This window comes from Balaenoptera musculus, chromosome 12, assembly GCF_009873245.2.
Source record: "Balaenoptera musculus isolate JJ_BM4_2016_0621 chromosome 12, mBalMus1.pri.v3, whole genome shotgun sequence".
NCBI classification, from domain to species: Eukaryota; Metazoa; Chordata; class Mammalia; order Artiodactyla; family Balaenopteridae; genus Balaenoptera; species Balaenoptera musculus.
The window spans coordinates 39250354-39275842 of NC_045796.1; the positions used below are offsets into that span (position 1 = coordinate 39250354).

The following is a 25489-nucleotide window of genomic DNA, read 5'->3' on the forward strand; positions in this document are numbered from 1 at the left end:
GGTTTATGTTGAGCAGACGGAATGTTATCCAGGCAATGATTTTTCTGTAGCCAGTTAGAACTTAGATGGGATATCAATCTAGTTAATAGATATTACACAATAAGTTGTGGTGCAGGAATGGAATATAGACCAAAATGGGGAAGGGAAGGAGAGAAATAAGGAATCTTTTTTTTTTTTTTTATAAATTTATTTATTTTATTTATTTTTATTTTTGGCTGTGTTGGGTCTTCATTGCTGCGCGTGGGCTTCCTCCAGTTGCAGCGAGCGGGTGCCACTCTTCATTGCGGTGCGTGGGCCTCTCATTGCGGTGACCTCTCCCGCTGCGGAGCACGGGCTCCAGGCGCCCAGGCTTCAGCAGTTGTGGCTCGCGGGCTCCAGAGCGCAGGCTCAGTAGTTGTGGCGCACGGGCTTAGCTGCTCCGCGGCATGTGGGATCCTCCCGGACCAGGTCTCGAACCCGTGTCCCCTGCACTGGCAGGCAGACTCCCAGGGAAGTCTGCGCCACCAGGGAAGCCCCAGGATCATTTTTTAATCAGTTAGGTGTAACAGCTAGGAAGACACCTGTTGAGAATGAAATGCCCGAGTGAGGACAGGAACCATAATGGAACTTGCCTTAAAAGATGGGTCTAAAAAAAAAAAAAAAAAAAAAAAAAGATGGGTCTACATCAAATATTTCCTAAATTCCCATCTCAAGATACTGCAGTTGATACTCTGGTGTGGTGCTGCCACTTACCTCTCATGATGTACCAGGGTATTGGATCTTACTCTGTGCATAAATCTAGGGATGTGCCTGTGGAGTCCTGTGGGTGGGTGGGTGTACATTTGGAAAGGGGAACAGTACACTGAGCCAGGAAAATGGTATCTCTATTTCCTTTCAACTACTGAGATAATTGTAGATTCACATGCTATCTTAGTTTGGGCTGCTATAACAGAATATCATGGGTGGCTTAAACAGTAAACTTATTTCTCAGTTAAAAGAAAGATGGGTCTATATGCATCTATGTTAGTGTATTTCAGTGTATTTTTTTTCCTTTTGGTCTCAAAGCAAACATTAAAAGTATCCCATCTATTAGAGAAAAAAAAGAACAAAATAACTAAAATATTAGCCATCGCAGTCTCAAGATTGCTTTGGCTATTTGGGGTCTTTTGTGGTTCCATATAAATTTTAGGATTATTTGTTCTAGTTCTATGAAAAATGTCATGCGTATTTTGATAGGGTTTGCATCAAATCTGTATATTGCTTTGTGTAGTATGGACATTTTTACAATATTAAGTTTTCCAATTCAAGAACATGGGGCATCTTTCCATTTCTTTGTATCATTTTCATATTGCTTTATCAGTATTTTATAGTTTTCAGAGTATAGGTCTTTCACCTCCTTGGTTAAGCTTATTCCTAGGTATTTTATTCTTTTTGATGCAATCTTAAACAGGATTGTTTTCTTGCTTTCTCTTTCTGATAGTTGATTATTAGTGCATAGAAAAGCAACAGATTTCTGTATATTAATCCTGTATCCTGCAACTTTACTAAACTGATTTATTAGTTCTAACAGTTTTTTGGTGGAGATTTCAGGGTTCATTACAGTCTCATTACGATGTGAAAAACAAGAGCTAAATAGTTAAGAATCACTCCCACTCAGTAAATCAGTCATCCAGCCATTGTAATCCAGTTAAATAGATTAGAGTCAGGTGAGCTGAATTGAGTGCCAGCAGTGGGACACATGAACAAAAGTTACAAAACCATTCTGGAAACAGTTGGACCCTGAAACCCTGGTTTTGATTAACTTCTGGGCGGGAATCCAGCTTGACAGATCACATGGCTTTCCAGATGACAGTGAGTAAAACCCACCAATCTTCAAGGGATACAGGGCAAGAAGCAAAGCCAGTGTCAGTTATGAAGGAATAAGTCAAACTCCTTGGTTCAGCTCTTTTCTCTGTTACTGTAAAGTTAAGGGCTGAAATTATTTAAGAATGTTAGAATGGGGAAGAGGAAAGTGTGTAATACCCACATACCTGCACACCCACGTGCACTTGTGCACATCGTTCTTCTTGGATTATTTAGGAGTCAAAAAAATTCAAAGTAGCTGCAAAAGATGTTGCCACTTCTTTGAGAAATTTGTTTCAGAGCTTTTCTTCTCTGTGGAATTCATAAGAGATGATGGTTCTTCAAAGTGTGTTCATGTTCTCAGTCTTCTTTCTGGCATTGGTTGCGCCTCAGAAAGAGTGGGTTTATTGCTCAACTGATGAAGTTAGGGATCAGGGCCACTCCCTTGCCAGAGACCCTCCCAGGACCCTGGGAAGGACCACAGCAATTTTTAATTTGTGATTTTGTGTCATTTTATTTTGTTTTTCTTGAAAGAGCCCTCTACCTTCACCCTTTGACCCAACTTGAGAGAGGTTATGACTTAAATTATGGGAGATATCTGGAGATAATCTCCCATAGAAAAACAAAGTAAATTCCTCTTTTGCAACATCTGAAAGGACAACACCATTTCAATTCTTGTCCTTATTCTACAAGCTCCAGGTAAAATTCAAGTGAATTCCAGAATCAAATGTATACATGGTGGGTGATGTTGAAAATTATGGTGCTTCTTGAAGGAAATTCTTATTTGTAAAGCAAAGAACTAACTACAAATAAGTCTATTGAGTCAAACTCAGAGGGTTTGCTGAAATAATACCTGGTGGCTTTGAAATCTATCCGACAGTGTCCATATCCTTTAATTCATTTTAGTTATCTTTATTACTCTCCTCACTATATCATTGGAATAGGCAAATTTCTTAACTTAAAAACATTATAGATATAAATCCTCTCTACATTTTGTGTGCTATTAATTAAAACTCCATTAAAAAGAAACAAATGTGACAAAGTAGAATTAATTTGCTTGTAAATCTACTTTTTTACTCTGAAAGTAATGGTATATTAATAACATTTAGAAAACAGATTTTAAAAGGTCTGTAATACATTAAAATAATAAATTTAAATATATTCCCTTTCAGTCTTTTGTTCCTGATTTTTATACCCAATTCTGCTTCTTGCTCACTATGTGAACATGTGTAAATCATTTGATGTCTCTAAGGCTTATTTTCTTGCTCTGGGCTGCCTTTCTTAAAAGGTTGTTATGAAGACCAAAGAGAGGATGTACATGAAAGTGTTTTGGCAATTGTAGAACAGAATATAGATCCAATGTAGTCCTGGATGTTGGTTGAAAGTGGTCCCCCAAATTCACAGGAGGAATTACCTTAAGGGATGTACATGACCTCTGATTCAGTTAATGTGGCTTAAGACATCATAGGTTTGCTTGGAACAATTCCAAGATGACTGAGCCTCCCGCAAATGCTCCCTTCCAGTAACACACATAAACTACAGCTTGGATCCTAGTTTAGACTCATGATCTAGGATTAGATGAATTCCACCACAGAGGAAGTCAGAATTCAAAGGTAATTAAAGTGTGCCGCGCCTTTTCTCTATGTAAATGATGATATACATTTGCTAAAAGGAGGGTGGGATTTTCATTAACTTTCTGAAATGATACATTTTATACACTGTTATTGTAACTATGTAAAATAAACTGGTATATAATTCTTCAGTAACTAGGCACAGATAATTTATGGACTCCATTTATTTTCTGTGTGGATCTATTCCTTTTATTTTAGAAGTGACTGTGGTTTGGTCAGATATAACAATTTCAAACCTAAAATGGAATTATGCTAAACACATACTTATTATTTTAACTTCTTGTCTGTGTAACAATATATTTTTATTCTCCTTTTTTGGTTTTATGTTTATATCTGAATTAAAAGAAAAACTTTATATGAAATAATATTTTCAATTTATTCTCTTATTTCAGATTTGGATGAATTAATTTGTGCATTGATAACCACTAAGTTTATGAATATATGCACTACATCCTCATATTCTCAGTTTTCTGAGGAATGGTTATTTAATATGTTTTAACACTATTTTCTTTCCCTTATTTCAGCAGCAACTAAAAAAGATGAAAAGAAGGAAGGTATGTTTTATGCAAAGTTCCACTATGCTTTTTGTGTGAACAATTTACCAATAACCAGAGTTGAATTTTGACTGCCAGCTTGTCTGTGTTTACTTTGGATCTATTATGTGCATACATTTTGTGTGAATGTGTTTTTTCTAGAACATCACTTCACGTGAAAGGGTGAACTACTTTTTTAAAAAGTAATTTTAATCTAATCTTTCTCAATATACAGGGGGTAAAACACAACCTCTCAAAATCCCGGGCCTCCTATTTCATTAGCAATTTTATCAAATTTCAAAAATACGTAAAATACAGACCCATTTTCTCATACTGACACACTGACAAGCAACTGATGTTATTTTGTTCATTATGTTGAAAATAAGCCATAGTCCATCACTTGCACTCCACCTCCCTTTGTCAGGATGTCTTGATATGGAATCATTTATTCCCTGCTGTCAAAAAGAGACTGCACCTGATGGACTTATACAGGCAAGAGAGACTTTATTCAAGACTATTGCGATAGGGGTCAAGTCTGTTTACAAGAGGAGAAATTGAACTCAACTCTGCTGAAACAAAAATGAGAGTTTTAAAGTTCTGGTGTGAGCTCGTAGAAAAGCACTGGAGGATGTTGGTGGGTTTGGGGTGGGAGCTGGTCAATGTGATGAGGCCATCTGGGTTTTTTAATTTCCTATGAAATTAGGCTCCTACCCTTCCACAGAGACTGGGATATAGGACTGCTACCTCCTTTGATGATTATGTTTCAAAGTGATGTCTTGCAGATCTTGAGAAAGATATTTCTGGTTGTAGAAGATTTATGTTTCAAAGGGACAGAGAAAGAATTTACAACTGCAAGTTTTCTAAAGTAAATGCTCTGCTAAAAGGGTGGTCAGGGGCCTATAGTCAAGAAGAAAACTGTCTAAACTTTATTCAAGTTGATGGGAATGTTAAGGCCTTCTAAGTCACTGTGAATCTATTTAGAGATGTTTCTAATGCACAGCCTGACTACTCTTAGATAGGGTCTCTAGCTATCACTACTGTTTATTAATCTAGGCTTATTTTCTCAGTGAAAATAGCATGTAGATATAAGCAATCACTTATGACTTTGAAAATGACAATTATATTCTAATTAGTGTTCGTATGATCTGAGAAAAAATAAGAAAACAAGTGTTATATTTTATATTTAGTATCATCAGAATTTTACATAGTCCTGATAGCTTGGGAGTCACATTCTGCTTCTGTTAAACAAGAATCTAAGAGTCAATAGATCTGAGAAGGAGAAAATATTTTAGTTGGTTATTACTTACCTAGGAGAAAAAAAACATAGTATCATAAAAGTCAACTAATACATATCACTGTGTTTAGTATAAAGGCATAGAAATCAGTATTAATTCCCCATATACACATAGCAAATATTTCAGTGCATTTTGGAAATTATATCATTTATATGATCAACATTGTGGTGTGTATACAGAGACCTTACAAGAAAAAAGAGATAGTAAGTTCCTGACACAGCTTTTGACAGATAGTAAGTGCTCAAAGATGTTTATCTTCCCTCCATCCTTCCTTCTTCTGAATAAAGAACAATTTACCATTTGATTTAGGTAAAGGAGTAATATGAACAGTTATTTTTCCACTCATTGGCATTCAAACCAAAGTATTAGAAGACTTTTGGGTATATGAAACAGTAGTCAAGTTACAATTCACAGCTATAAGCTTTATATGTATTTTTTTCCCCTCATTGCTATGCTTGGTTCTGTTTTTCCTGAATTATGTGGCTTTTTTCACTTTTCTGCAAAATTGTCCATATGCAATGGACAATTTTTGGAAGAGTCTGGGGAGCCCAAGCAGAGCTTTGCTCTTGGAGATTCAAGTAATCCAGTGTCCATCACCAGCTGTGAAATATATAAAACATATACTCCTGACTATTTCTTAATATTACCATCACTATCATCATCATTATTATTAAATTGTCATTTCCAAAGGGTTTCATAGATTATCTCTCATCTCTTGTTTGGAAAACTTTTTAAATTGGTAAGATGATGATATTTAAGATAAAAACTATTCAGCGTAATTTTCATTGCTCTCAATGTATAGTAGGAGAATAGGCTTAAGGGCCAGCTGTTCTAGGCAGTGGCTTGATTTTACATTTCACGAGTTCCTATTTCCCTCTCTGTATCTTCTTTTAAGCAAAGCAGAGGAGGTATATGGACTTAAGCGTCTTGGTTCTTGTTTCTTATTTTCGATGATCTCAATAAAGATTATAGAAATCTTTTCCGTAGAGGCAGGAAGCACATTTTTCCTCAGATGAGGCAAGTTTAATACAAATCATCAGGTGGCATACAATTTGGATTTTCAGTATTTTATTTTACACAAAGTTTATTCACGTTCAACCTTTTTGGATATAGTCAAAGATACTAATGGTTGACAACTTTCCTGAAGAAAAAGAGAATAAGGGGGGTTTCAGGGATTTAATTAGAATGCTCTTGAGAAGTTTTTGTGGTGAATTTTAAAACACAAATAAAAGTGCATATGAACTTCTTTATGATAAGCAGGCATCAGGCCACAAAGAGCTTCTTGCATTAGTGAACTCTGAAGATTTGCTGTTCACATTAAGATCTTATTACAGCATGTCTCATCAAATCTCTTTCACAAAACTTAGCAAGCGAGACCCTTGGCTCCATTGAGCTTTCCCCATCAAGTTTACTGTTGTTAGCAGTTTTGGTGTCAGAGCAAGCATATCTTAACCTAAGTAGAGTAACATTTCTGACTAAATGTTCAGCTGAGGTCCTTCTGTGACGAGACTTTTTTCTACTGAAGTTGCCACTCTTTCTCCCTCGGCAGACACTTTCCTTGTGATTTATTAACACACGTTCTTACTGTCCATCAGGTTCTCAAAGTCAAAGTCCTAATCAAATTATATTTTTCTTTATAAACATATGCTTATTCCTTTATTTCTTCTTATAGAGTCATCCCATTCTCTTTGCAGACACCAGGACTCAAATTGTAGTGTAAACTTTGACTCCTGTTTTTCCTTTGCCACTAAAATTTAGTCCTCCGGAATTTTTAATTTGACTAAACTCTCTTGTCTAATCCATCCTAAAGTAATTAGAAAAGCTAATCTTCACTCACAGCCTCCATTCCTTCAGTTGCGACCTCACATCCTCGTTTGTGACCTCATGTTGGTCTTACTAACCTCTTGCATGAACCAGGGAAACGATCTTGAAAATCAGAGGTTCTCAAGATGTGGTCAAGGACTACTGGAAGTACCTGAGACCTTTTCAGTGGTTCTGCAAGATCAAAAATATATTTATAAAAATATGGATTTATCATTTCCTTCTCACTCTCATTCTCTCATGAGTGTGCACTAGAGTTTTCCAGAAGCTACATAATGTGTGATATTGCAACAGAATGAATGCTTAAGGAGATATGCGAATCCAACTATCTTTGCCAGACATTAAGGAGATTCACAAAAGTGTAAAACAAAGTCCTTCATCTCATCATTTTTTTGGTATTGGAAAATGTATTTGTCATAAAAAGTATATTTACGGTGACAGGTAACAGGTTTTAAATTTTTTTAATGAATAAATATATATTTATATATTTTAAAATATTATCAACTTTATTTTTTAAAATTATAAATGTCGTAGATACAGCCTACATAAATAAAAGCTGTTTGGGGTCCTTTACAATTGTTAAGATTTTTAAAGGAGTCCTGAGATAAAAAAATTTGAGTATCTCTGACCTAAATAATCATTCTGCCTGTAATGTTTTCCTTAAATATTTTCTTCCAAAATACTGAACTGACTTCATGAAACACTTTATGTCATTACCTATTTAAAATAGTCAGTGGCACCACACTGACCACAGAACATAGTCTACAAGCCTTAACCTGTAATTTAAGTCCCCACAGAATGTTTCCTGACCTCCTGTCAAGCACATATCAAGGCAAAGTCAAAGCCAAGGCCTGACAAATTCCACCAGTAAAAATACAGTGATCTCTTTTGAGATTGAGACAATTTATTACTTTCATGGCCAGCAAAAGCAAGGGTATCTAAAGGTGCCAGCTCTTCATTGTCCTTGTCCCACACACGAAAAATTCAACACACCAGATAATTCAACACAAGTTAGGGACACCTTTTTGCTGAGGACTCAAATCTGGACTACAGCCAGTGGTCTGCAGGTCTATTCTCAAAGGGTTCTCAGCAGGAGGACCCAGGAGGTGATGAGAAGTTGTCTCATGACAACCTCCAGGAGAGACAGAGGCATGTGGAAGATGACCTCATAGAAAGTCCTCATAGGCCTCCCATCCTCTTACGTTCTTCAAGGATCACAAGACATCCTGCCAGACTCAGAATTAGCTGTGGTTCAGATCTTTGCCTGAATGGCATATATGGCTAGTGCAAAGCCACCAGGGCACCGTGGTGGAACCTGTACCCTACTCTCCCACCCAGTTTCTTCCTTTATATATTATGTATTTCATCCATACTGTCACTTTCAATTTTACATATACAATGTGCTGTCTAGCCATTGTCCCTGCTATTATCATAATAGATCTTACCCTTTCCTTTTCCTTCTATGAATACTCAGTGTTCTTAGGGCTCAAGATAAATTCTCTTCCCTCTAGGACCAGGGTCCCCGACCCCCGGGGAACCGGGCCGCACAGCAGGAGGTGAGTGGCGGGCCAGCGAGCGAAGCTTCATTGGCTGCTCCCCACCGCTCCCCATTACTTGCATTACCGCCTGAACCATCCCCCACCCACCTCATCTGTGGAAAAATTGTCTTCCACAAAACCCGTCCCTGGTGCCAAAAAGGTTGGGGACCACTGTTCTAGGATGACTGTCTGACCCTCCCAATTAAATATTTTTTCTCTTTCATTTATAATCTCCCTTCAGAGTTTTTGTGTACTTCCTTAGTATTGTTTATTTCATGCCCCTTGTACTTCATATTACTTGCATCATTTTCCTTCTATTTTACTTGACTTTAACACTTTTGACTAAAGGAACCATGTCTAATTCACTTTTATCCCCTACAGGAACTAACACATTTCCTTAGTTTGTACATTGCTCAACAAATATTTATTCTGTGAATGAATCAGTAATATCTAGGACTCTTAAGATAAATATTATAGCCACAAGAAGTAAGAGTAGGCGCTAAAATTTTCATATCCCAGGCAAGAAAGGATTTTTTTTTCAAATTGGGAGTTGTATTATAGTGAGCTTTTTAGGTCTGGGAATTTATAGTCAATTACTAACAATTTTATCTTAAGGGTATATGATCATGAGCTGCTACTGGAGTTGCACTAGCAGATCTAGGTAGATCTCATTCAACTAACCTCAGCTTCGTTGATGAAATCCTAGGGGTTGGAAAGCCTGTGGGTGTTTTTTTTTTATAAATTTATTTATTTTATTTATTTATATTTGGCTGCATTGGGTCTTCATTCCTGCACCGGGGTTTTCTCTAGTTGCGGCGAGCGGGGCCTACTCTTCATTGCCGTGCATGGGTTTTTCATTGTGGTGGCTTCTCTTGTTGCAGAGCACAGGCTCTAGGCACGTGGGCTTCAGTAGTTGTGGCACGCAGGCTCAGTAGTTGTGGCTTGCGGGCTCTAGAGCTCAGGCTCAGTAATTGTGGCGTTTGGGCTTAGTTGCTCTGTGGCATGTGGGATCTTCCCGGACCAGGGATTGAACGCGTGTCCCCTGCATTGGCAGGTGGATTCTCAACCACTGCACCACCAAGGAAGTCCTCAAGCCTGTGGGTTTTTCAACACAGGTTATCTTCTGAAGAATACAGCTCCATTGAGAACTAGCCAGATGAGATTTATTATTTACTGTAACTAGGGCAAGACCAAGTAGAGTTGAATGCATGTGAGAATTAGTCCTAAATTCTAGGGCTTCATCATTGAGATCTGAAGAGGAATCATGCTGAAAAACAATGCAAAGTTTCTGTTATTGTAATTGAATAAGGATACCAATTGGCAAGTGACACACACACACACACATGGCATACTTCATTACCTGATTTATTAGACTATCAGAGAGTTAATTTTTCCCTTCAATATGAATTGGTATTTCATTTTCCTCTGGCATCATTCATGAACATAATAGACCATACCTGATACATCGCTAAAGTTGAGTGAGTGATGGATTGAACAGATTGCAAACACATCACTGCTTTTCAATCAGCTGCTGTGGGTCTCGATGTTCTTAATAGAAGACTGTTGTTCAGATTATTGGGCAGATGGCCTTTAGGGAGGTATATTCACCAAGTAAGCCTTTATAATATTTTTAAGCCATTTCAGCAGAGTGCTGAGAGGGCATAATGAAGTTTAATAGCATGAGTATTAAGTGCTGGGACTAATAGCTCTTTAGGGTCAGTATGTGATCTTTCAATTTTAAGCATTATATTTTTTGGTTGCTCAGGTATTTACTTGTATAAGTCTGCTGCTCTGTTGACTCCTAACCAAAAGACATGAAATTATGATGACATTTTAAGTACATTTCACTACAGCTCCCAGTTCTTACAGCAAATATATTGAACTTTAAAGACCTGCTTGATTAGATCATGACTTATTTTTTTACATTTCTACTTTATGAAATACTTTTCTTTATCTCAGTAAGTGATGTACTTTACCTGACCCTGGACTTCATGTTATTTGTATTCTTTTATTACAGAACAATGGATATCTAATATAATATTTATCAATTCTTATTACCAGGGAAAAGAAAAACAGATTAAAAACAACAGGCATTCCAGACTTACATATATTGTATTAAGCTTTTCGCCCCTACCCCATGCCAGCATCTAGTTGAAAAATAGGGGGGCTGGAAATAATCTTGTCCTAATATGCCACATTTTAGCCGCTGTTCAAACATTCTTCCCAAGCGTTACCTTCAATTGTATTTCAACTGTAGGTGCCCACCATAATATTTCTGTGTTTTGCGTATTGGCTGTACTCTGGGCTCAAAAGATTGCTCAACGAGGATCACAGAACCTCTTGGACAGGCAGAAATCCTATCCCAGTATACTGGGGCCAAACTAATTGATAAGTCGTGCTAGCCATTGAACTATCCACTTCATACTTTCATCTGTTGTGGTATGAGAATCTGTGTCTCCAAAAGGGTGGCCACTGCATATTATTAATAAATAGCTAGACATATGAGTAAGATGATAGATGACATTTATCACATTCTTATATGGAATTGTTTTATATAATATTTTTCTAATATTTGAATTAACTGCTTACCTAATTAGGATAATTACTCATCAAGGAAACGAATGAGAAATTGCTTGCAAAGCACATTTGTTTTAGATCATGAATTTGGTCCACTTCATTATAGTTCCTGATGAGAAAATGAATAGCAAGAAAACGATTGGGTTTTTGGGGTGAGGTGGCAGGTATTAAGAAAAATTTAGTCAAAAATTCTTTTTACTAAGCCATGCTGGACACAATAGTGTTTAATAAATGTTTACTCAATAAATAAGTGTTTCGTTTCAAGGATATATTATTTTAAAAAATAAAGTTTGTTTTTCTCTTAAACGTGAAACATAACCCAATTACAGAAAAAATAGAAATTCAGAAAGAAGACGTTGCAAAACATCATTTTAATGACCATGTTTTTCTATTATGTGGATATACTATGAATCCCATGAACAGTTCCCCTACTGTACGGAGGGTACTGGTTAATATTCCCCTTATTTAGAGGTATAAAACAATGTCACAAACAAAGCATCTTCCTATAAGATTTTCTTATGACAATTTTGCATGTTTCTCCTTGGAAATGTAGAAGTTGAACTACTGTGTCAAAAAGTATGCTCATTTTAATGACTTTCTAGATTTTTTTTCCCAAGTTGCTCTCCTAAAATGTGTTTTCACCTTCTACTTCTGTGGAAGTAGGTTATTACTTTCACCACACTATTACTGTTACTGATTATCATTTTCTCATAAAACAATTCAGTTGACAATCTAACTGCCTTTTGTGAACAGTCTCCTACTCACTGTCATCTTCAAACATTTTAGGTCCATTACTTCATTGTGGAACTATAATCATGATCCATCTACATCACTATAAGGCACACAGATTCATTAACTTCCAAATTGTTAGTGAATATCTATTGCTCTAGGTTTTAAGCCATATAATTGTCAGCCAGAGAACAGTCTTTTGCTAGTATAAATTCATAGTTCATTATTTTGGTTCTAATTTCAGTAATATTCAGATAATTTAAAAACTAAGTTACAGAAGAGGTAAAAGAAAGAAAACAGAATATACAGAATGAAATATTCTAAGCAAAAATTTAAGATGCCTCCATTCTAAAATAAACAAGTTAAAAAAAAACACTTGTTTTTAATTTCAAGTGATAGGAACAGACAGTTTCATGGTATAAAAATACTGGAAATAATAAATTTCTCAGATATAGGCTGAACACCCAAAAGACTAAAAATTGAATAGATGGCTTTTGACCACTGAATGCGTGTTACTACATAGCAGTTACTAAATAAATGATATGTTCGTCAGTAACCCATGAGCCATCATCACCTGTTTCTTTTTCATAATAATATGAATAAGTTAATGTTTGTATTGGGAATGCATCAATTTTTTCAAGGAGAGTACAATGCATTTCACCAGGATTGCTATAGATTGAACAAATGAATAAATTGCCAACTAAATTCATGGATTCCAACCCATCTCTATAGAAACAGACAGTATATCTGCCCAGTTTGACTTTTTATTGAAAGGTCATTAGCTGCTACAGACACAATGTAATTTCTATGCAAATTAGATATGGATATTTTCCTTTGTATTTTTTCTATATTTTATACATCAAAAGTTTCTCACTTCTTGCCTTAATCTAATACTCTTCCTCTCAAAAACAGAATAATTTCGCTTTAAGCCCCATATTCTAGAAATACAACATGCAATCAATCCATTTCATTGAAAATGATTTCAGAGTGTATGGACATTTTGTTGTGAGCTTATCAGTTGTTGATTTTTCTTATCTGCTTTGTCAGTAATTTATATTTGTATTTTCAGATTCCAAGAAAACAAGAACAACTGCAGAAGGTATTGGGAATATTTCCTTTTTCTGTCTTATATTTAATGAACCCCCAAGCAGCATTCCTTTTTAAAGGAGTCACACAAAAGAAAAAACTAAATATGGGATAAAAAAGAGAGAGAGAAATATTGAGAAAAAAAGAAAAAGAGAGTCAAATCTTTCCTGACAATAATGCTATGAGAAATATTTGGCAGTAATAAAAATAAATATTGCCTATGTTTACCTTTCACAGTAATTATTTTCAAAGAAATGTTTGCTGGACAAGAAATTGAACGATGTTCAGTAACAAGCATTTACTTTGCTAGAAAGCATAAATTTAATTAATCTTGGATATACCAGCATCAATGGAACTGAGTAGTTCCTTTAAGTCTTGAATAAAATCATAAATCATGTGGCAAGTATATCTGTGTCTTTTGTATTTGTTCCTAAGGGTTTATGTGTACAGGGTGTTTATGTGTTCACATACATTTAAGAAGACTACAAGATATAAATCATTTTAAATAGTTAAACAGTATAATTCTAGGTTCATTGTCAAATAATGCTTTACAATTAACTTATGGAAACACCTATGATAATCAGCAATACCTCCGAGCAACACTGAGAAATTTAAGGGGAGAGAATGGGGGGAGGCGTTGGAAACATTACAGTCTAATCAATGTGTTGAGGGAGTATACTTTATCTTTGAAAGTTTCATGAGCAATGGCTTTCTGTTTATATTTCTTTCAACAGAACTACCCAAGGGAAAAAGTAAGGAAAGGCATGCAAATTATATATTTTTTCTATTTACTGCTACTATTGGCCTGCTGAAATACTTAGACTTGCGGTTTTGAATCTCCCTTTTCTATGTTTTATGCATGTGAACTCTATTTTTTTTTTTTGTCAGAATGAAAGAATATACAACCTGGGGAGGGGGTGGTCAGAGTGGACTGAAAAGCATGGCACTCTTTCTTAGAGTCCTTTTTCAAATTCATGCAATCGTCTAATAACATTATCCACAGTCTTAACCAAAAAATATAACTTCATTCCATTAACCAAAACTGTATTATGTTAGTGGAAATTTAGTCTCTGTAATCTGGTTAGTTCTGTAGCTAGAATATAGAACAGAAGTTCTTTTTCAGGTTAGTTTTACAATCTCTTTTCTGTTTTCTTTGTTCTTGTAATCCATAAATATTTTGGCATGTTCACATGATATGTGACATTTTGTCCATAACAATGTCCTTTTTCCCTACAAGCACTATGAGCTCTGTGAAACTGCATTGTTTGGAATTCATAACTTAGGCGGCACCCACTGTTGCTATAACACATTATTAAAGCTTGCTTGCTAACAATTCAGTAAAGCTTGATGCTTTGAGGTTGCGTCTTTTGCAAATGTATACTCTTCTCTGAAGAAAAACAAACAGAAACAAAAAATATCAACTTAACCTTATTCAATTAGCCATTAATAATCATTCCATTTTCAGGTATGCAGAGCTTTAAAAAAATCCTAGTGAAATTAAAAACATGTTTTAAAATATATACCAATTTTAAAAAAAGATTTACATGCATTTTGGTCCTGCAAAGGTCAGGACATTGAGACCTTTCATGTCATAAAAGTGCTCTAAAATGTCCTATGGAGAGAATCATGAAGTTACACTACAACTCAGCCAAGGGGAACAATCTATCTATAGAGAAGTATGTGATATTTCAATCCCAGATTTATGTGTGTGCACAGCTGCTGATGGGCACTGGCACACTGATACAGAAACCACTCTATAAACCATTGCACCAGCAGGGAAATGGAGGACAACTGGAGATTTGAAAAATGATATTAAATAATATATATGTAACCTTAAGGCCCTTGCTTTATTACAGTCTATATGATTTAAAATTTCCCACAGACACACTGCAGCTCCTTGACAATCTTCAGAGTATTGATATATTTAATAAATAAACATGCCTTCCCAGGCATTCATTTAACATTCCAACTGCTTCCCTCCTTGGGAAGTTCTGTGGATTGACTTTGGCAGTAATAAGGACAAGAAAAAGAATTTTCCTCTAAACAACTACTAATTCTTTTCAAATTAACTTATTTGCTCTAGTTTATCATCTGGACCTGCTTTTGTTGTTATTGTCGCATCTTTGAATTTGCTGGATTCAGTTGTTGTTGTTTTTACTTTAAGATTGCTTTATTCAATTATACATCTCCAACCCTATATTCTTATTTTGCTTTTTCTTTTCTAGTTACCACAACTTAAAAGTTGGTTGTGTTTTTGTTTTTTTTGCAGTCTAAAACAAATCATGGTAGGGAAAACAGGGAGAAGAGTACATGGGACCTTCCTGTATATATTTTTGCTAACTCTAGTGAGCTATAATTTTTCCAAATAAAAAATAAAAAAATCAATTATAAGTATGATTTGGCAGTCCCTGTAGATATAAGCATGAATTAATTTGTATTTATTTATTTATTTATTTTTGGCTGTGTTGGGTCTTCGTTTCTGTGCTTTCTCTAGTTGCGGCAAGCAGGGGCTACTCTTCATCGCGGTGGGCGGGCCTCTCACTATCGCGGCCTCTCTTGTTGCGGGGCACAGGCTCCAGACGCGCAGGCTCAGTAGTTGTGGCTCACGGGTCTAGTTGCTCCGCGGCATGTGGGATCTTCCCAGACCAGGGCTCGAACCCGTGTCCCCTGCATTGGCAGGCAGATTCTCAGTCACTGCGCCAACAGGGAAGCCCTGTATTTATTAAGATAATTCAATAATTACATCTTGAATTTTCCCATATAATAAATGCACTTGACAGCCTTTTCTTGCACATCATCCCAAATTTGCACGGGTATTTTTCTGCTTATACAATTACTTCCTGATATGATTGGAAGACCCTTATTTTAACTTTGAAATCTCACAGATAACTGGTAATTGATTTTGATGCATACCCAAAGCTACTATCAGTATTTTTTTTGATTATTATTACTTTACAAATTTCTTAGAAATGTTTTGATAATTGGTGGTTCAGTTCAGCAATAAATTAAGCAATGCATTTAATTACTCCATGTTTTCCAGACAGTTTTTGTTAATGTTCTTCCCTGTGTTTAATTTTAGCTACGTCACGTATGCTTCTTACCTTTGACTTGTAACACTTGGTCAAACCATTCGTTTTATTTGTTTTATTGCCTGCCTGCTATCTTGGGAGTGAATAAATTGCTCATTATACCTTCACAAGTACAAGCGTGGTAAACAAAATTGTACACTTGAGAGACTGATGAGATAACCATAGGAGATTCGATGACACTCTATGTTTCTAAAATATAGTTCTTAGGGGCTTCCTTGGTGGCGCAGTGGTTGAGAGTCTGCCTGCCAATGCAGGGGACGCGGGTCCGCACCCTGGTCTGGGAGGATCCCACATGCCGCGGAGCAACTGGGTCCGTGAGCCACAACTACTGAGCCTGCGCGTCTGGAGCCTGTGCCCCGCAACAAGAGAGGCCGCGACGGTGAAAGGCCCGCGCACCGCGATGAAGAGTGGCCCCGCTTGCCGCAACTAGAGAAAGCCCTCGCACAGAAACGAAGACCCAACACAGCCAAAAATAAATAAATTTTAAAAATGCTGGCTTCACTCCTAGAGAGTTTCATTATAAAAAAAAAAAAGAAAGAAATAAAATAAAATATAGTTCTTAGAATTCTTCCAGCATAAACATCTTCTAGTCTCCAAAATATATTCATTGAATGAAACGAAGAAATCTCTTTATTATTTTTCTTTAAAAAATCAGATAATAATGTGTCTATGTTAAAGTATTTCTTGAAAATCATTTAAATTAATTTGGCAAGCTTGTCAAGTCAAAATAAGTAAGAATAGAAATGTAGAAAATAGCACTTCATGTAAAATTAGTACCTACACTTCATATAAAATTAGTACCTACGCTTCATATAAAATTAGTGCTTATTATAATACAAATGTCAGCTTAATTTTGAGGCCAGAATGATTCTTCATCTCATATAACATTGGCAAAAGTGGGTTCTTAAAAAGGAACACTATCTGAAAAATACTCTATAAGGAGCATTTGTCCTAAAAACAAGGGAAGTGTGTTTTGCTTCCCCCTGAAAATTCTTAGTCTATTTTTAGCATCTTAAATCTGCCTCAGTGAAGACTTTGTCTTAGCTAAACAAATACCTTTGCAATATAAGAAAATTTCACCTTAGGAGAGAAAGTCCAGAGGAAATCTGTTCATCCTTATCTGAGAATTATTTTAAAACAGCTGTAATAATTATCCTTTATGCTTACTTTTTATCCCAAATTTATTTCATGTTGATTTAGTAAGAAAGGAAATTAAAATTTTTTCCATCCTTTATAGACCCTACTTTATCTTTCTAGTTTATTATCCATGAAAAATTTTAATTCCTCTAATATTCAGAATAACTTTTATTGCTGTTCTGTGAGGGAAAACAGAGGAAGATTGGAAAAACTCTTTTTAAATATACGTCGGATATTAGTCTTTTCATGGCAGCTATTATTGGTGCAATACAGCACTAGACATATATGTTTCTTTGTGTTAGGACAATTAAGTTGTGACACATAAAATTGGAATAATAATAATAACAAAAATAATATGTTTCAGAACAGGAAAAGAAAGAAAAACATGTAGAACCAGGTAACTGTTTTTAAATTCCTCTATCCTCTTAATTTCAAGATATTAACTTGCAATTGAATAATGAAATGTGATCAAATGGTATAAAGTGTTGAATTTTTTTCTTTTCTTGTTTGATACAGCAAAGTCACCAAAGAAGGAGCATTCAGGTGAGTCAGACCGGGGTTGCTGGGGTCTTTCTACCTGATGTCCAAGGTTTATTAATGATGTACCCTCAGACGGGGGTAAGGGCCATGACTGGAAAGGGCAGGAAACCCTTCCATCATATGAGATGTCTTTTTTCCAAGTTCTTGTCGTACAGTTAACACCAATGCCATGTTAGAAAATGGAGGCCAAATAGTACATTACACTCTTGCTACTCAATGTGTGTTCTGTGAGCCAGCAGCATTAGGAGCGCCTGAGAGGTTGTTAGAAATACAGAATCTCTGGTCCCACCCCAGATCTACTGAATCAGCATCTGCAACTTCCTAAGATCCCCAGTGCATTAGTCAAAGCAGTGTTTGAGAAGCAATATTTTACAGTTTAGGGTAGAAAGCAAAAACAAAAACAAAAACAAAACCCTTTCTATTATAAGTGCATCTGACATTGCTTTGTTTTGAAAATATGAAATATTCAATTCCAGCAAATATTCTCTCTCTATTCAAAATGTTATTTAATGACACATCTTGAGTACTCAGGGGAGTTGCAATGAGAGTAGAAGTAGATTTTGTCTTCAGTCAATTTATATTCGAATGAGGGGAAAAAAGTGAACTGACAATCAGACAAGCAGAAAAACACATATACAAACAAACAGAAACTAAGAACGCATTAGGTGTAGATACCAAATGATTTTCTTAAAGGTTTCTGGCATTTAACTTGCCCTATTTGTTGTTTCAAATGAAAATAAATGCAACTCCTGCTCAAGGAACTTTACTGATTGTGTGTGTGTGTGTGTGTGTGTGTGTGTGTGTAAGCTGTCATAACCTCATATAATGTCCATTAGTCACTCCTTCCATCATATTTTATTTAAATGGAAATAGCATTTACATTGGCAATACATTAAAATAGCAATTACAATATTATGTAAATAACCATGCAAATCTAGCTCAACTATACTCCCACCCCTGTCACAGACCACAGCAAACTGCAGATTCAAAACCACATTTCTTATTCTTCTTCCAGGTTTGTAAAACTTCCTCAGAAAACCCAAATCCATTTAGGAGTTTCTCCAGCTAGTTCCCATAGCATCATTTTCTTTTCTATATAAAAACACTTAACATACTCTTATAATCATATTGCCTTTTCTTTTTTCCACTTTAAATAGTCAGAAATTAGAATATGAAGATTGTTTTTTATATCTTTATCCCAGAGTGCCTATCATAATGTCAGGAACATTTTAGGAACTTGAAAACGTTTGAATGGATGAAAAGAGAAATATCAAATAGGATAATCATATTTTTAAAAAATATAAATATGAATGACTTTTAAATAATTTACAATATGAAATAATCACACATTTCACACTTCACATTAACATTGACATTACTTACCTTTGAGAAGGAATGAATGTTTTTGTCTACCTTACAGAGAACAGATTATGTGTTTGGGGGTAACATTCCCATAACTGGGCCATAACACATATTTTCACTTATGTACATATGCAGAAAGCTGAAATAGAGCATATATCAGAAAACGTATAAACACGGGGAGACATAAAGAATGACTATGGGTATAATCAGTTTTAAGAGTTTTTTTTTTTTTTTGTTAAATTATTTTATTTTTATTAAAAAAAATTTTTTTTATTGTGGTATAGTTGTTTTACAATGTTGTGTTAGTTTCTACTGTACAGCAAGGTGAAGTAGAGTTCTCTGTGCTATACAGCATGTTCTTATTAGTTATCCGTTTTATACATATTAGTGTATATATGTCAATCCCAATCTCCCAATTCATCCCATCAGCCGCCCCCTTCCGCTTTCCCCCCTTGCTGTTCATACGTCTGTTCTCTACATCTGTGTCTCTATTTCTGCCTTGCAAACTGGTTCATCTGTACCATTTTTCTAGATTCCACATATATGTGTTAATATAATACGATATTTGTTTTTCTCTTTCTGACTTACTTCACTCTATATGACAGTCTCTAGGTCCATCCACATCTCTACAAATGACCCAATTTCATTCCTTTTTATGGTTGAGTAGTACTTCTTTGTATATATGTACCACATCTTCTTTATCCATTCATCTGTTGTTGGGCATTTAAGTTGCTTCCATGACCTGGCTATTGTAAATAGAGCTGCAATGAACATTGGGGTGCATGTGTCTTTTTGAATTGTGGTTTTCTCTGGGTATATGCCCAGTAGTGGGATTGCTAGGTCATATGGTAATTCTATTTTTAGTTTTTTAAGGAAACTCTGTACTGTTCTCCATAGTGGCTGTATCAATTTACATTCCCACCAACAGTGCAAGAGGGTTCCCATTTCTCCACACCCTCTCCAGCATTTATCGTTTGTAGATTTTCTTTTCTTTTTTTTTTTTTTAATTTATTTATTTATTGGCTGAGTTGGGTCTTTGTTGCTGGGCGCGGGCTTTCTCTGGTTGCAGCGAGGGGGGCTACTCTTCATTGCAGTGCGTGGGCTTCTCATTGCAGTGGCTTCTCTTGTTGTAGAGCATGGGCTCAGTAGTTGTGGCACACGGGCTTAGTTGCTCTGCGGCATGTGGGATCTTCCCAGACCAGGGCTTGAACCCGTGTCCCCTGCACTGGCAGGCGGATTCTTAACCACTGCGCCACCAGGGAAGCCCTGTAGATTTTCTTATGATGCCTATTCTAACCAGTGTGAGGTTATACCTCATTGTAGTTTTGATTTGCATTTCTCTAATAATTAGTGATGTTGAGCATCTTTTCATATGCCTCTTGGCCATCTGTATGTCTTCTTTGGAGAAATGTCTATTTAGATCTTCCACCAATTTTTTGATTGGGTTGTTTTTGTTTTTTAAATATTGAGCTGCATGAGCTGTTTATATATTTTGGAGATTAATACTTTGTCCATTGATTTGTTTGCAAATATTTCCTACCATTCTGAGGGTTGTCTTTTTGTCTTGTTTATAGTTTCCTTTGCTGTGCAAAAGCTTTTAAGTTTCATTAGGTCCCATTTGTTTAGTTTTGTTTTTATTTCCATTGCTCTAGGAGGTGGGTCAAAAAGGATTTTGCTGTGATTTATGTCATAGAGTGTTCTGCCTACGTTTTCCTCTAAGAGTTTTATAGTGTCTGGCCTTAACATTTAGGTCTTTAATCCATTTTGAGTTTATTTTTGTGTATGGTGTTAGGGAGTGTTCTAATTTTATTCTTTTGCATGTGGCTGTCCAGTTTTCCCAGCACCACTTATTGAAGAGACTGCCTTTTCTCCATTGTATATCCTTGCCTCCTTTGTCATAGATTAGTTGACCATAGGTGCGTGAGTTTATCGTTGGGCATTCTATCCTGTTCCATTGATCTATATTTCTGTTTCTGTGCCAGTACCATGTTGTCTTGATTACTGTAGCTTTGTAGTATAGTGTGAAGTCAGGGAGTCTGATTCCTCCAGCTCTGTTTTTCTTTCCCAAGATTGCTTTGGCTATTCGGGTTCTTTGTGTCTCCATACAAATTTTAAGATTTTTTGTTCTAGTTCTATAAAAAATGTCATTGGTAATTTGATAGGGATTGCATTGAATCTGTAGATTGCTTTGGGTAGTAGAGTCATTTTCACAATATTGATTCTTCCAGTCCAAGAATATGGTATATCTCTCCATCTGTTTGTGTCATCTTTGGTTTCTTTCATCACTGTCTTATAGTTTTCTGAGTACAGGTCTTTTACCTCCTTAGGTAGGTTTATTCCTAGGTATTTTATTCTTTTTGTTGCAATGGTGAATGGGATTGTTTCCTTAATTTCTCTTTCTGATCTTTCGTTGTTAGTGTATAGGAATGCAAGAGATTTCTGTGCATTAATTTTGTATCCTGCAATGTTACCAAATTCATTGATTAGCTCTAGTAGTTTTCTGATGTCATCTTTAGGATTATCTACCTATAGTATCATGTCATCTGCAAATAGTGACAGTTTTACTTCTTTTCCAATTTGTATTCCTTTTATTTCTTTTTTCTTCTCTGGTTGCCATGGCTAGGACCTCCAAAACTATGTTGAATAATAGTGGTGAGAGTGGGCAACCTTGTCTCGTTCCTGATCTTAGAGGAAATGTTTTCAGTTTTTTGCCATTGAGAATGATGTTTTGCTGTGGGTTTGTCATATATGGCCTTTATTATGTTGAGGTGGATTCCTTCTATGCCCACTTTCTGCAGAGTTTTTATCATAAATCGGTGTTGAATTTTGTCAAAAGCTTTGTCTGCATCTATTGAGATGATCATATGGTTTTTATTCTTCAGTTTGTTAATATGGTGTATCACTTTGATTTATTTGTGTATATTGAAGAATCCTTCCATCCCTGGGATAAATCCTACTTGATCTTTGTGTATGATCCTTTTAATGTGTTGTTGGATTCTGTTTGCTAGTCTTTTTTAAGGATTTTTGCATCTATATTCCTCAGTGATATTGGTCTGTAATTTTCTTTTTTTGTAGTATCTTTGTCTGGTTTTGGTATCAGGGTGATGGTGGCCTCGTAGAATGAGTTTGGGAGTGTTCCTTCCTCTGCAATTTTTGGAGGAGTTTGAGAAGGATGGCTGTTAGCTCTTCTCTAAATGTTTGATAGAATAGTTTTAAGAGTTTTAATAGCTAAACATTATTATCCAATATTAAATTTGACAAAATACAATAATTTAAATTTCTTGAAATCATTATCTGTTCATTTCATGGTGTGATTACAGTGTAGCAACTTAGCTGTAATTCACTATGTTTTTAGAATTGAAACAATTGGATAATTTATCGATTCACTTCCTTCCTTTCATACCATTTTGTAGGCTTTAAGGAAACTGCATTGGCATATATATAAAACCAATCAGATTCTTAAATAATTTAAAATGGAAAACAAAATGAATGAGTCATGAATGAGCATTCTGTGTTGGGAGAAGGTATATGAATATCAGAAAAGAAATCTATGGTTCATGGCATATATTTAAAGTTTATCAAAGAAAATGGCACAGCGTTGTATTTTTTCTTCCTCAGACCTACATGTTTCTTTAGTTTCCAAGGTTATAATATAGTTTTTTTGAAAAAAAAAAAACCATTTTAGAAAACTATTTTAGAGAGACCCAAGGAGACTTGTAACTGACTTAGACCTTATTATTTCTTGTCCTTAACAGCTCCAAGTGAAAAACAAGTTAAAGCAAGTATGTTGACTAAAACTTGAGAAAACAAAAAGCATATTTCAGCAGCTTACTCATTTAACTTTCTGCTGTAGACAGTGCTAATGCTAATATTTTAGGCTGACTTATCAAATGTTTCTTGCTCTGATTATTTGTTGTGTTAAACTGATATGCATAATTACTCAACCTTGTCTTTTCTGTGAATCAATTCTTATTAAAATTTATCTATAGAGCTTTAACTTGTAAATGTTAATTTGTCTGGGTCATAACCTCTTTTTTGAGTTGTTTATATTTTTGTTTCCCATTTTACAGAATGATAAGTGATGTTTTCAGTTTCTTAAACACATTAGAAAATTTTCCTAGTGATTAATCACTTGATCAAACCAGGAGGCAACGTAATTTGTCTACTATGAAAGTTATTGTGCCTTTAATGAAAAGGAAACCCTCAACAATTTTATTAAGTACTGCTCTTGCAATATCATAATTTTCTTTTAAGGCTTCTATCCTCAGATTTAGAATAAATATTGACTGACAACTATAGTATACCATGGCATTTGCATCAATAGTGGCTTTGACAATACGCTAAAGGATAAATGCTTTTTTCTTTGTTGGTATTTCTCAATTCGATGAAGTATCTAACAGATGGCCATTCATGAAAATTTAGGCATAATGGCGTATATTTGAGTTTAGAAAAAATATTCTTTTAGCTTCTCTAAGCTTTGTATATAAGATTTAAGATCAAACCTCATTTCTGTGCATTATGTAAATACGTTTATATTTTCCTTTTGATTTAGAGTTACATAAGTTTTTTTTTTTTTTTGCATAAGTATTAATGATGGTACTAATAAAAAAACAAATGCATGTTTTATTTACTGTCAGGTTTTGGAGACAGGGTATATCATTGGTGAATATATCAGAAAAAAATTGGAAAATATAATATTGAGTAGCTTGGTGTCTTTTAAAAAAAATTACAGTTGGAAGTGTTTACATAGACATTGTAGACCTTAAAGAAAGGTATAACATGAATCTAAAATTCCAGTTATATTTTCATGACAATTTTTAGTTGAATATAAGCTGATTAGAACTTCATATTACAGAGTATTTAGTATGCTAATACTTAGTCTGTAGAAATGCATAATCAAGAAAATATATAAAACAAAACTGATAATTTTGCAGAACTGGTAGAGGACTCTAGATTGAAGATTACTCTGAAAATGAAAATTTTCTTCCTAGAAAAATGTGACATTTAGATAAAAATATTCATTTGCAATAAAAAAAAACCCTGTAAGTTCTGCTATCTATGAAACACTATCCAATCAAGTTTTGAAGAGATCAGCATCTTTTGCAGGAAATTAACAAATTTAGATTGCCAAATCATCTTAGACCCAGTATAAAGGTTTCAAAAGAATTAATATTCAACTCCTTGTATGGTTGAATGATTTGGACTTGACATGGGCATTATCTCCCAGTACAAAAGTTAGAGATAATTCATAAATTATTTAAAATCTCTGCTAGCAATGTGACCATCCATTTCCCCAAATAAGAACTGTTTTTTTTTTTTTGGTCTTGAAATCATACAACAGAAGAATATTTACATAGCTTTTATGTACAGTGAGCTATTTATAAAGTTAATGCCTAAGACATATCATTACAAATGCTCTTGAAAATTCCTTCTGTCACCCACATAGTAAGGACACAGAGTTTTGTGTGTATAACCTGAATATTTAGGATATGATTTTACATTATCTTAAATTATGAGAGCAAATGAGAACGTGAGATGTATAGTTTAATTAACATAAATTAAGTATTTATGTGATACAATTTCATGGTATTGAATTAAAAAGCATAGGTGAAATTGACAGGACTAGAGCAAGTCCATGGAAAAAGTAAAAGGTAATTTGTCTTTAGTACTCAATTAAAGGAGATAACAAGAATGTGAATTGAATTTGTGGTGTGGAACTGTTTGCTCTAGGTCTTAAGAAACCAAAATCACTGTAAGAAAAACACTAGAGGACACAGACTAGTTTGGGAACTGTATCAGTGCAGGGTGGATGTTCTCATGATACCATGAGCTTGAAGAAAAGGGAAGCCCTTCATGTTCAATGATGTAGCAAGCACTATGGAGGGGCACTTAATGCCTCCACATGTAAAGTTATTTGTCAGGGATTATGTGGATGGAGGAAGAGTGCCTTTGACCAACAGGGATGCCAAACCTAGATTTACTATTTCCGCAAGTCAACACAGATTCCTTTATCATAGTGTGTACAAAAATGCCTCAATACACCCCGTTCTCTTCCCTGCAGTCCACTGCACACACACTCCCTCACCCCCACCGCCACATTGGATAGAGACCGAGGGGTTAATGATATGATTAGTCATTTCCAAGGAGGAAGAGGACCAAGACTCATGGGCATTTCACATCTTTAACACTCCTCTTGGTGAATCAAGAGGGAATGTAGTAGACAATGCTTAGCAAATATATTTGACCACATCACCCTCTTTTTTCCAAAGAACACTTCAAGGACCAGTATTCCTCAAAACCTTGGGAAGCACTGCCATACATTACTTCGCT

General features: G+C 35.3%; 1 protein-coding gene across 1 annotated transcript in view; it reads left to right on the forward strand.

Annotated features, from left to right (window-relative positions):
* Positions 1-25489, forward strand: part of TRDN (triadin) — a 370489-nt gene that overhangs the window by 230491 nt on the left and 114509 nt on the right. Inside the window, exons 14-19 of the mRNA XM_036871396.1 lie at positions 3977-4006; positions 13015-13044; positions 13766-13783; positions 17622-17654; positions 17774-17800; positions 22915-22941. Of these exons, the coding sequence (XP_036727291.1) occupies positions 3977-4006; positions 13015-13044; positions 13766-13783; positions 17622-17654; positions 17774-17800; positions 22915-22941 (165 nt within the window). The remainder of the gene's footprint in view (positions 1-3976; positions 4007-13014; positions 13045-13765; positions 13784-17621; positions 17655-17773; positions 17801-22914; positions 22942-25489) is intronic.